This window comes from Polypterus senegalus, chromosome 4 (assembly GCF_016835505.1).
Source record: "Polypterus senegalus isolate Bchr_013 chromosome 4, ASM1683550v1, whole genome shotgun sequence".
In the NCBI taxonomy this organism is placed as follows: Eukaryota; Metazoa; Chordata; class Cladistia; order Polypteriformes; family Polypteridae; genus Polypterus; species Polypterus senegalus.
Window position 1 is genome coordinate 160,237,898 of NC_053157.1, and position 13,588 is coordinate 160,251,485.

General features: G+C 36.7%; 2 protein-coding genes across 4 annotated transcripts in view; both read right to left on the reverse strand.

Annotated features, from left to right (window-relative positions):
- Nucleotides 1-13,588, reverse strand: part of kcnip4a (potassium voltage-gated channel interacting protein 4a) — a 1,100,580-nt gene that overhangs the window by 769,361 nt on the left and 317,631 nt on the right. The window lies entirely within an intron of this gene.
- On the reverse strand, nucleotides 8,086-8,642 carry LOC120527768 (myelin and lymphocyte protein-like). The gene has a single exon (XM_039751579.1). The coding sequence runs from the start codon at nucleotides 8,616-8,618 to the stop codon at nucleotides 8,148-8,150; it is 471 nt and encodes a 156-aa protein (XP_039607513.1). The 5' UTR covers nucleotides 8,619-8,642; the 3' UTR covers nucleotides 8,086-8,147.

Below are 13,588 nucleotides of genomic sequence, written 5' to 3' on the forward strand. Positions count from 1 at the left end.
TTATTACTTAGTATTACTAGGGCGCTATCTGTTTATGTTTTATTGTGCTTAATTACTTTTTCTTTCCTTTTTTTTTTTCTTTTTCTAATTACTTCATCTCTACCCTAAACAAGACTGTTCAATATCATACACTTGGTTTATTGTTATTGCTATTACTGCATTAAGACTTGTTATGCTTATTTTGGACACATCTTTAACACCATCACCCGGGTTTATTATCTGGGTGTATCATCTTAATGCACTAAAATTGCTGAAGACTATATATATATTTTAAGTGCAAAATTCTTTTTTTTTTTTTTTTTTTTTTAAAGACTATATTGGTAACAGATATCTCTATCTTTTAACCCTAAAGCGCCACTGCATGGGGCTTGTTTTGCTTTGGACGTGCTCTGTCTCTGGGTATGTCAGAGGACTGGGACTGCGTGAAGTGGGTTTTAGCCTCACTTGGGGAGGCAAAAAGGGGGGGTGGGGGGTTAAGGGGAGAGAAAGAGAGCAGGCTTGATCTATACCTAATCTATCCTCTCAATCTTTATAATTATAACTATCAACGTAATAATAAGCTGCATGGCAACAACTCTAGGGGAAATAGGAAATTAAGACCTAAACTGTCTCACTTCCAGTTAAGACTATAAAATGACATCAAAAACTCAGAATCAGTGTCTCCATGATGGGACAGTTAACTTCGTAAGCTGGAATGTTAAAGGCCTGAATCACGAATTAAAGAGAAAGAAAGTACTTCTCACCTAACAGGTCTAAATGCTAAAATAGTATTTTTACAGGAAACCCACTTACTAAGCAAGGATCAGTTCCGGCTGCAAAAACTGGACTGGCCAAATGTTCCATTCTAGTTTTACAAAGAAAACTAGAGGTGTGGGAATTCTCATACATAGAACAGTACCATTTGTAGCATCAGATGTAGTATTGGATCCTGAAGGGAGATATGTAATGGTCATGGGAGACTTATCTAACTGTAAAATGATTTTGATAAATGTTTATGCACCTAATGTTGATGATAAGGAATTTATACAAAATTTATTTGCATCCATTCCCAATCTGAACACTCATAAAGTTATAATGGCTGGGGACTTTAATTGTGTTCTAAATCCACTTTTAGATAGGACTTCCTCCACAGGGGAACGCATCTAACACCGCAAAGATAATTACAAAGTTTATAACTGATCACAACTTATCAGATCCCTGGAGGTTTTTAAACCCAAATTCAAGAACATATTCTTTCTACTCACCAGTACATCATTGCTACTCAAGGATTGATTACTTCTTTATAGACAATAACTTCTTGCCTAAGATTAAATCTTGTAAATACGATGCTATTGTTATTTCTGACCATGCACCTATGATCTTGGAGCTAAAATTACTAAGCCCCATACACTCACCCCGCAGATGGCCTCAACCCGCTTCTATTAGCTGACGAGAATTGTACTGAATTTATATCCAAACAAATCAAATTCTTTCTAGAGACAAATACATCCCTGAGATCTCTGCAGGAATACTCTGGGAAACTCTTAAGGCCTTCTTAAGAGGACAGATTATCTCATATCTTTCCCACAGAAATAAATCCGAAGCCAAGAAAGTAGCAGAGATAAAAAGCGAAATTACTAAAATAGATGAAGAACATGCCAGACTACCAAGCGAGACTCTACATAGGAGGAGGCAGGCTCTACATTCAGAATTAAACCTCTTGACAACTAAAGAAACTGAACAACTAATTTACAAATCCAGACATCATTATTATGAACATGGAGAGAAAGCTAATAAGCTTTTAGCTCAACAAATTCACAAGCAAGAAGTGCAATGCAATCTCGTAATCACTAACACGAACGGAGATAAAATCATCGAACACAAAAATATAATGCACACTTTCAGAGACTACTATAAATCCCTATATACTACTGAGTTTAAAGAAGACAATACACAATCTAATGCATTTCTGGATACATTACAGATACCACAAATAGACGCTTTTAGTGTGGAGGAACTTGATAAACCTCTGGCATTATCAGAATTACTAGATGCTATAAAGTCACTCCAAGGTGGAAAGCAGCAGGCCCTGATGGCTACCCTGCAGAGTTTTACAAGAAATTCTCCGCTCAGCTAGCTCCCTCCTATTAGCAACATTTACAGAAGCCAGAGATAACCAATCTCTTCCACAAACCTTTCGCCAAGCACTAATCACTGTTTTTCCAAAACAAAATAAGGACTTATTACAATGTGCATCATACAGACCAATTTCACTTCTGAATAACGACGTTAAAATACTCTCTAAAATCATAGCTAGAAGGATGGAGAAAGTGCTCCCTCGTAATATCACAAGACCAAACTGGATTTATTAGGGGCCGCACTTATCTTCAAATCTTCGACGCCTGTTTAATGTAATATACTCACCAACTAAATCAAACACCCCAGAAATATTATTATCATTGGATGCAGAAAAGCATTCGACATGATTGAATGGAAATACCTTTTACTACATTGGAGAAGTTTGGGTTTGGCCCAACATTTGTGCATGGATTAAATTACTGTATACTAACCCAGAAGCTTCAGTTTGCATCAATAACATTTGCTCAGACTACTTTAAACTAGAACGTGGCACTAGACAAGGATGCCCTTGTCACCGCTGCTGTTTGCATTGCCATTGAACCACTGGCAATACATTGTCGAAATACTGATCAGATAAAGGGGATTAGCAGAGAAGGACTGGAACAGAAAATCTCATTATATGCAGATGACATGGTACTGTATATATCGACCCAGAAAATTCTGTGCCTGCAGTCTTAGCAGCACTCACAGAATTTCAAAAGATCTCTGGTCTCAGAATTAATCTGAATAAAAGTGTACTCTTTCCAGTGAATTCTCAAGCATATAATATTAGATTAGACACCCTACCTTTTATCATTGCAGAACAGTTTAAATACCTCGGGTAAACATCACAAGTAAACATAAAGCTCTTTATCAACAAAATTTCGCGTCTGCATGGAAAAAATTAAACAAGACTTGCATAGATGGTCAACCCTTCATCTCACACTAGCTGGAAGAATTAACACTGTTAAGATGAATATTCTTCCTAAGCTCCTTTTTATTTCAAAACATTCCAATATACATTAATAAATCATTCTTTAAGCAATTAGATTCAACAATAACCTCATTTATTTGGAATTCCAAACATCCACGCATCAAAAGAGCGACCCTACAAAGACAAAAGGCAGAAGGCGCATGGCTCTACCTAACTTCCAGTTTTATTACTGGGCAGCAAATATACAGGCGATAAGAACCTGGACACAAATAGAAGAACATACACAGGCTTGGACCGCAATAGAAGTAAAATCCTGCAGTACTTCTTTGTATTCCTTGCTCTGTGCTCCAATAAACACACGCTATCGGCAATACACTAATAACCCAATTGTGCTCCACTCACTTAGAATCTGGAACCAATGTAGAAAGCATTTTAAGACGGAGAAGCTTCTATCTGTGGCACCTCTGCAAGAGAACCACCTCTTTCAACCTTCACAAACATATGCAGTTTTAATATCTGGAAAAATTTGGAATTAACTTGCTTAGAGATCTTTATATAGACAACGTCTTTGCATCCTATGAACAATTACATTCCAAATTTAACATTCCAGCTACACATTTCTTTCACTATCTTCAAATCAGGAACTTTGTTAAACAGAACCTTCCAGATTTTCCTCATCTTGCACCCTCATCCATGCTGGAAAAATATTGCTCAATCTCAAGGACTTAGACTCCATCTCTACAATATATAAAATCATTTTACAATCCCTCCCTTTCAAAGATCCAAGAGGACACTGGGAAAAGATCTCTCAATTAATATATCAGAAAAGGAGTGGAAAGTAGCAATGCAGAGAATTCACTCGAGCTCCATATGCGCAAAGCATACAATTATACAACTCAAAATTATATATCGAGCACATCTGTCTCGACTAAAACTCTCCAAAATGTTTCCAGGGCATGATCCAACCTGTGAACGTTGCAAACCAAGTCCCAGCCTCACTAGGTCACATGTTCTGGGCCTGCACCAAATTAACATTATTCTGGACACAAATTTTTACTTACCTTACAGACAGCCTTGGACTCACAATCCCTCCTAACCCATTAACAGCTGTGTTTGGGGTTCTTCCAGAGGGCTTAAAGTGGAGAAAGACAAACTAATTGTGATTGCATTCACTACACTGTTGGCACGCAGACTTATTCTGATAAACTGGAAGAATCCAAACTCTCCTCTTTTAAGTCAGTGGGAAACTGATGTGTTATATTATTTGAAATTGGAAAAAAATCAAATACTCAGTTAGAGGATCCGTACAGACGTTTTTCAAAACATGGCAGGATCTAATCAGTAATATTTTAAAATAAGTTCATAAAGCACAGAGAATTTATTAATTTAGGTATGTTTAAAGCCTTAAATTTTATGCCGTTTGGCTTGCTCTCTCTCTCAAGGGTGGGGATCGATCTGTTCTTAACTCTATTTTTCTTTTTGTAAAAACTTGATTGCTTTGTATGGAGTGCAATAAAATTAATAAAAATTAAAAAAAAAAAAGAAAGTATATCAAAGTATCAAAACATAGGTAATGCACAAGATTATTTTGTAAATTGGAATTCACTTAGTACATGAAAATAATGGAACATATTTCCCCCAAAAGTTGACTTTAGAAGATTCATGTTGTGAAGTAGGGTACACAATCTCTTCTGCCCTTGCTTCCCTTCCTTTATATAATTTCTCACTTCCTCAGTCCCCTCGTCGCAAACCAGTGTCGACATTATGTGCAATGCTTTGTAAGGCATCATATCACCACTATCAATTAACTCAGTGTGACTCAGAGATTATTCTCCCACTCCTTCAATTAAATGAAATTTAATTCTTAAAAATATCTTATTGGTTGCCTGGAGTTCTAATCACCAACAAATTCATTTTAAAATTGTCCACTGATCCTAAGTTAACCCCAATAAACTATATGCTTGTCGATTGTCACCTGACCCAAATTGTCACTTTTGCTTCTGTAACATCCCAGGTACATTTATTAATATGTTTTGGGAATGCCCTTCTTTGTTTAGTTTTTGTTCTGGGGTGTCTGATTTTCTTACTTCCATACTCTTTATTAGCATGCTCTTGCTTCCTCACATTTTCCTCATTTCATTTATCTATTATCCTGCAGAAGCCATCTGTGTTAAGGACAATCGCTAGCAAAATTGCCTTCGCATCTCACTGAAAATTCGGATTCTTTTTTTTCTTCCTTTCTTACTCTGATCCTTTTCAAGTTGTCAGCATCATGGATCAATGGGACATCTGCCTCTTATATTGATAAATGGATGGAAACGGTACAACTGGTCCAAGAACATATTCTTCCTGGTCCTGGCCACAACCCTGATCCTTAGCTTTTACTTCATAATGGGGTCAATGTCGTGCTGTTCCTTCACTTGCTGGTCCTCATGGGCTACTTTATTATTTTGTTGTCGCTACCAATTTTAATGTAGCAGGGTTGTGTTGGGTTGGATTTTAGAGGTGGTAGAGTGAGATGTAGATGGTGAGCACGGAGTTTCACTTTCTTGTAATTCTTCTCAGAATGGCCTGTATGTTCACCTGTAAAGTGTTCGCTTTGTATTTCAATAAAAGTTTGATAGGAAAAAAAACTACGTAACTTGATTATAGAAAATAAATAATATGGTTCTTCTGCATCAATGCTTTGACCTGTAGAAGGACACAAGATTATGGTATATTAGACATAAACTATAACAAAGTGGTCATATACAGTATTGTATTGCTAGCTTTTTTATCTCTAGTTTCCCCATGTCTGAACAATAAAATAAAGTCATAAATATTTGAAAGGTTACAGTAATAGTATAGTATGTTCCATTGTACAGGGTACACTGAAATTTTTACTTGTATGTCTGACTAACATGCAACATGTCACCACAATATATGTGAACTGAAGGATTTTGACTGTGGAGCTGTAGTTATTTTATTGTTGCTCTCAATTAACAAACATGTTGACTTCTTTATCAACATTAACCTACAAACAGGTAATTTTTCATACTTACAAAATTGATTGTCCCTAGATATGTTTTAGCGAACCTGACGGAAAAAAGGAATCCTGTCTTTTAGTGATGTGTTCATTCTGATGCACATGGGTTGGTGTTTATCCCTGAAAGCTTTAATTTATTTAGACAGTTCAAAGTGGAGTATCTCTGAATTGTCAAGGCTCTAGATAAAGGTAATACTGTACACAATATTATAGGGATTTCAAGTTTCTGTTCAGCTTTTAAACTGATCTCCAGGGTTTGATCCTCTAGTATTAGTTTGGTTGAGGCTACAGTAAGTTTGATGATTTGAGTGTGACAGGCAATTTTAAGCTGTTACCAGTGAACTTGTATTTACTCTGGTTGAACTTGTGCTTACAATAGGATAGTGTGAAACAAATGTGACAGATTTTGAGAAGGACACATTGGAGGAAAAGGGGGATGTGACAGAAAGGAGTAAACCATTACTGTTGTCTAGGACAGGGGATTTCATCCCAATCCAACTTCGTTTTTCATTTGGAGTCTAGCATAAATTAAACAACTTTTTACTTCACAGTTTTTGTGTTTTCTCATGGTAATCTGTAAATTACAAAGTGTAAATACTAAATACAGGATAAAGCAAAACTTTGTGTGTGTCAGACAAGGATGAATACAGTACAGTGTTTTATACTATACAGTAGTTTAGTATTTTGTTCTTTTTTAATGTACAGGTTTTTAAAGTATTATTTGCTAATAATAACACACGTAGGCAACATTAAAGAAGGTGCTGCTCTTTAAGGCTCAGTGTCAATTACCCACAGTGCTTTGCTCATTCTTTCTGTGCTTGTTTTTTTTCCCCCCAACCACTCCATAGGTCAACGGGGGTATAAATTGGCCTTGTAGGAGTGAGTGTGGTTGTGCTAAGTCCAAGGCTGATTTCTCCTTGTGCCCCCAAATGCTAGGATAAGTTCTATCCTCCAGCAATACTGTAAGCATGGGTTTCACAAAAGATGGATGGTGAACCATAAAATTTCAACATCTGGGTGTTGCAAGATCTGAAAGGAATTCTTTTTTGCCTACCTTAAACCATGTCCATCTGTAACTTACAGCTGCAGAAGACTGAATTTCACATGGAATCTGAATGTATTTTAAACCCTGAAGCTCCCACTACCCCATTGAATGTGCAGGTTGATGTTATTACAGGAAGGCACAACACCTCAAATTATTGAAGAATTATCATATTAAAAATGAAAACTTATAGGTCTAGGTTTATTTACTTACTCAGTGCCTTTTGTATTGTCTTATACCTATAAGTATATTCTAAATACTTATTCAAATTACATGAATATTAAAAAAAATACATTGGAATTATTAGATTTTTTGTATGTTTTGCTATTTATAAGTGACAAATACTATTTAATGCTGACATTTGGCAGAAGTCCAAATTTTATCTTAAATCTATAAAATCTTCCAATGAATGATGAAATTTTACTCATGCAACATTCATTCATAGTACTAAATTCTATTCTTTAAGATTTAAGTGTGCTGCTCTCTTTCCATTTGCATACACCATAGTGTTTGGTGAATGTGAAGACAACTACAGCTTCAGTACCAGTTCTTAACAGCAAATCTTTCACTTGCAGTACATTTAATTCATCTTCATTGCTGTAGGTACTCTTGTTGGTTTAAATGATTAATTAAAAAGATTAAAATAATTAACAGTGTAACCTTTTATAATCAGTGGAATATTAAATTTCCTTAAGCATAAAAATACTTAGTTATAGTACAGTACAGCATGGGACTGCCTCCTTCAATAAAAGTTGACCTTGTCAACTTTGGAACAATCTTAAAAACCTTAGGAATAATTGTTATTAATTTTTTTTTTTTTTTTTTTTATACAAAAGCTACCTTTATTAAAAGTCTAAACTCTATTAAAACATGAAGATAGAAAAATCTCAATAGGAAATCTGCACACAGTTACACAGAACTCAAATCTGGGGGGTCAAAACCCTCACACATCTTAAATATGTCAGTAGAACATTCCAGAATGGGGGTCGAAGGAAGAGAAATTTACACAAGCGCTGTTTTAGAGTTCTTGATGCTTAAGCCTTTTTCCATCAGATGGCGGAGAACACGACGTGAATCACATACAGGAGGGTGGCGATGTAGGAGAAGACCACTGCGGCGATGTCCTCTTGGTACTCCTTGAAGCCCGGCCCCGTGTAGGGGTTGGTGGTGGAGTTGGCCGCCGGATTAATCAGAATTGTGGCGTATGCTTGAGCCACAGATGCACTAAGATAGAACAAAGCCGCCGTCCCGTGGTACAGCACATCCACTCTGGGCCAAAATGAGCTCTGGTTTGCACCCAGGAGGAAGAGGAAGAGCCAAATGAACGTGAAGACAAAGCAGAAGACTGACACAAACATGACCCATCCTTGAGGGTTGGCATAAAACACCTTTGTGGAGGCCACCAGGATCCAGACAAGGCCACCAAAAATAAGCTCTGGAAGAAACAAGACGTCCGGCATGGAGGTACACACAACGAAACCGCTCGGTAACTCGCCTCCGGGCGTGGGAGATGCCGACATCTTCACCTATTGCAAATAATCACCTGCAACCAATTGTTATTACATTTTAAAGAGACAGTAGTATAGAAGTTAAATTAAATCTCAAAGATGTATGTATGTATTTTTCCTTCTTAAATGTTATGTAAATGATTACTTTTGTTAGTTTCACGCAACTTACAGCATGAATGGATGAAGGTTGTTTATCAATTTTTCTGAAAGTAAAATACATGTTTTTTTACGTATTGTTATATTTTGTGTCCTTTGAATAAGGTGTAGCGTGTGAGTCCTTGTCTTGCACCCCAAAACACAATGCTGAGTAATCAGTACTTTAGCAAAACCAGCTTTATTCAACCTGAAACAGGAGCAGCACAGTTATTTATTGCATCGGGAGCTACCACTCTCCTATCCACAGACACAGGAAACGAGAAAAGCCGGGGCCAGGTCAGTGGCCAAGTTATACTGTTCCCTGCATTTATAATGTCCCTTGGATCACCCGTCAGCCACAAGCACGTATATCGCAATCTTGATCAGCTAGTAGTTATTTCTGCGGTGCTCTGGTGCTGCACTGCAAACCTGTGGTTGCCTCGGCAATGGACAAGCAGTCCTCCACAGACATGGCAGTTGTGCTGCAGCATGCCGTCCCATTGGGGGAGAGGGTCCTAAAAGAGTTCAGAAACCTCACAAAGTGATAAACTTATTTGTAGCTGGCATTTTTAATGTTTTTTGCTGAAGTTGAGAGATAGGTTAAAATCACTGGGTGCCCTCACAGCAAAACAAACAAAAAAATTGCTGGCTTAAAAGTTCTTTTTTCTTTTATCTAATATTTATTTTCACTGTATTTTAAATGCTTTCCTAAATTTAGACAGTTTACTTTACCTATTAAAAAAGCTTGTTAAAGTATATTTTGTAGTATCAGTCTATTGTAAAGGCGTCTCAAACTGAAATAAGTTAATTTATGAATTCATTTTACCATGTTTGTTTTAACCACTATAGAGCTCCTCTTCACCCAGTTTTAGTCATCTGTGCTTATAATTTTTTAACACTTGTTTAATGTCAAGCAAATTCTTAGACTGAAAAATAGTCAGTCAGTCAGTCATTGTCCAACCCGCTATATCCTAACACTGGGTCACAAGGGTCTGCTGGAGCCAATCCCAGTCAACACAGGGCACAAGGCAGGAACAAATCCCCAGGCAGGGCGCCAGCCCAACACAGCTGAAAAATAGTGAAATTAATTTTGTGGAAGAAATCAATATGTACAACTTTTGCCAAAAGTATGTTAATAGAGGATTCACTCTAACATAGCTGTCCATAGGGATACCATGCATTCACAACATATGTCTAAGTCAACTGAGTTACCAAAAGATCAAATCAATGCATCTACATTATATTGATAGTGCCATGGAAGATTTGTTTGTGTGGAATTCTGTTTTGCCACGTGGCTAGACGTATTTTGTGGACACTGGATATTAAATGTCTCTATAGCTCAATGCATCTACTGTATGCACAGTCCACATTTCAGACATACCTGTAAATCATAAGATGGAAAAAGCTATGGGAAAAGCCTTAATCCAGTATTCTCAGGTAAAGTCTCAGAGTACTATTCTCAAATACTCACTTCTTGAATTCAGGATTCATTGTAGATAATGTGTGCTTTGGAATGTAATTTAAAGTTATAGATCTACCAATGTGAAAACTGTCGAGTTTAAATGTGAGGCTGTGTTCCATTACCAGATGATGAGTATTGGAAATTAATGTAAAATAACATAAAGACAATTTTCCTGTATGTTCTGAAAACACCTGTAAGAGTATTTTTCATCCCCTAAGCAATATGTGGTAGGACAGTAAAACCCAGCACACTGCAGCTCAGGGAGCTGTTTGCATCTAAACTTGGTGGCTATACTCAGTCTTCTGATCTGATAGAAAATCTTAAGCATCTTGTTCTTTTTTCTTCTTTCAGTGATGTGGAAAGTGGCAAACCACTTTATCAGGCAGGGAGATATCACTATGCTGAAAAAAGTATAGAGTGAGCCAGTTTCAAAAGTGAGAAAAACTATTGCCAAAATTGAAGCACTAAACTTGTGAATATTGTCTAACGGAGATTTGCCAAAAGTCAACTCATGAAAGACATACTGTCACAAAAACCTAAGCACTAAACCGTTAATGAGCTTGAAAGGAGAATTGCTAGAGGTTGATAACCAGAAAACATTAATTACTGAAAACGTGCACTGATGCTGTACAGGGAAGCTGAGTCCCTAGAAAAGATCCGGCAAGTCCAGATAACACAGCCACTAATTGTTGGCACTTACAAAAAAACTAAACAAAATGGTGACACAGCCTAATAGAAAGACAACAAAAATACATTTCATTTTTGTTACAGCTAAATTTTTAATGCAAGACACCAATTATTAACATTCCCTGATGTTTTACTGTCTAATAGAGCAAAAAAAAGTCAAAATTCATAACATTTTCATACTTTGCAGCTATATAGTATTATAAATGAAGTTATTGTAGAGCACAGTCTTAGCTTATTGCACTGTTTTATTCTAGACTTTGCAATAAAAGGTTTCATCAAGTTCAATGTCTCTTTGGGAAAATACTAAAGAAAACAAGACAAAACTTTATTAGGCAACCAAACTTTCTGAGAACATCCCATATCTTAATTCTATAATGCCAAATGAAATACTAAAGGAAACTAAAGAACAGTCTTTTGCATGCAGTCACATTTTGTAAGAACACCCCAAATCTTAATTTACAGTGTCATAAAAAGAACATGTCTACCACATTGTCCTCAGTGAATTCTGAAATAACTCATTTAATATTGGGCTAGCAGAATTCTGACTTGCAACCTCCATAATACTGGATTTATTTTGTTTTTTCAACCGAAAATGGTGTTGTTGAAGAGGGGCATGGTAACTCTAGGCTGTCTAGACCACCAGCAAACTTCTCCCTACTGTTATAATCTTGTCTGTTGGATAATTTCTTCATAAACTAGCACAACTACCTTGTTTTCATATAGTCCATGCTTCCATTATTTTTGAATACCTAGAATTAATCACACATACCAACAGGTAACAGGACACAATCACATACCATAGGCTTGAGTTTCTTTTTCTTTAGTGACCGAATATATGTACCTGTACATTTCCTGTTCACATTGCATAGAATCACAAAACATTTTTTAACCATGCATTGGCATGAAGAGATCTGACAGAAGCGCCGGGGATGGGTTTACTTCTAGTCTCCATGGAGTACCAGCAACTTCCAGCGACCACTTCTATAATAGACTAATAAATGATTATTTGTATACTAGCATCAAATATTAATTACACATTTGGAATGATTAAAAACTAAATCCTTCAAAGAAAGATTTGCTGACACATATCCTGCATCAACCTTCTGAAGTGTGCTTGCTATCTTTTTTTTTGTGATCAAATTTCTATTGAAATACAAAACACTCAGTGCTCAGAACACGTTGGATTTCCCTGAGTACCCCCCTTCCAAATCACTCATTGTACTTTCTGTTTTGTTGTTTCTGACCCCAAAAAAATCCTGTCTCCAACCTCGACTGTTTACTTTGCAAAGCATCCTATAAACTTCTGCCCTTGATATATCTATGGTCCAGACAAATTTCTCCTCTCCCTTCACCCCATTCTCTCCAATGTAAGGTTTTGTGCTAGAAACCCAAACTACCAGTTCAAAATTCTACACAAACTGTATCCTACTCCCAGCAAGCAGTTTCTGGTAGGCTTCACTGCTGATCCTCTTTGTCAATTATGTTCCCTTTGTTTACCTGGAACCTTTCTCCACACGTTCTGGCACGTTCACCCTGTCTTTTCCTATAGGAAATACCTACATCACCCACTGTTTTCCTTTCTTTCCCACAGTATTCCCCTGTTACCTCAAATCTTTCTTCTTTCAGACCTTTCTACGCTTCCGCTCAAACTTTCTGAATGCAAATTATTCTGTCTGGTAACCATGGCATTGAAACCCGACCCTTTATGATCTGCTCCCTAGGCGAATGCCTAATTCACCTTAATAGTGGTGTTGGCCCTGGGAACAGCACAGCATCATCCCTTTAAGGAGAAGAACAGCTCAACATAGGGTTACAGCCAGGATCTGGGTGCATCTGCTCGGACCTGCTATACCATATGCAACCATTTATCAAGAGCGAAATGTCCCATTGATCTTCACCACAGACAATTTCAAAAGAATCAGATTAAGAAAGGAAGACTTACAGACAGAAAAAGAATTAGGAGATTTCCAATGAGAGGCAAGAGCTCCTTGCTGTCTTTTATGTTTAAGGTAGACTAGTAAGCAGATCCAATTCCAAAACTAACAAGATAAAATGCCAAAGTAAAGCACTTTTTTTTATATTGGCTTCGTTGGTTTGTGAACACCAGTGACTGATTCCTTCGATTTGTGCCTTCTTGTGATTCTTTATAAATTTCAGGCTGTTCTGTTTCCTGCTTGCTGAAAGCTTCTCATGCATCAGATACCTCATGCAGTAATATACAGTGGATGGCAAGCAAAGCAATAAGTAAATGATGCAAACAATTTGTACTGTACCCATCGCATATCATTATAGTACACTAAAATTATGTTCTAAATTCCCTTTCCATACTCAGTATTTTCTCTCTGTGATAAGAGAATAAGAGATACATATCGTTCTAGCTTGTTGAAAATGGTATTCAACCTACCACTTTAATGGGATCGCTCAGATTGAATTCACAAACAGGAAATTAATGTGTGATCTGTCTAAAATAAAACACTTCAAACTAGGGCATTGTCCATTTGACATTATTTTCTGTAACTGGACAAAATGTATGTGAACCACTCATAGTAGAGAGAATTGAGTAAGACATCATTCATTTTTATCTATTCTTTTCTTGGTGTCATGTGAGAATATATAACTAAAAAAATCATTACTACTCATCCCTAATTTATGTTCATCTAAATGTAGGCATTAACTGTTAGCTAAACTTGTAACTCAT

Bases quoted from the DNA above. Each gene is read 5' to 3' on its own strand.
- LOC120527768 (XM_039751579.1), bottom strand. From the start codon at position 8,618: ATGTCGGCATCTCCCACGCCCGGAGGCGAGTTACCGAGCGGTTTCGTT.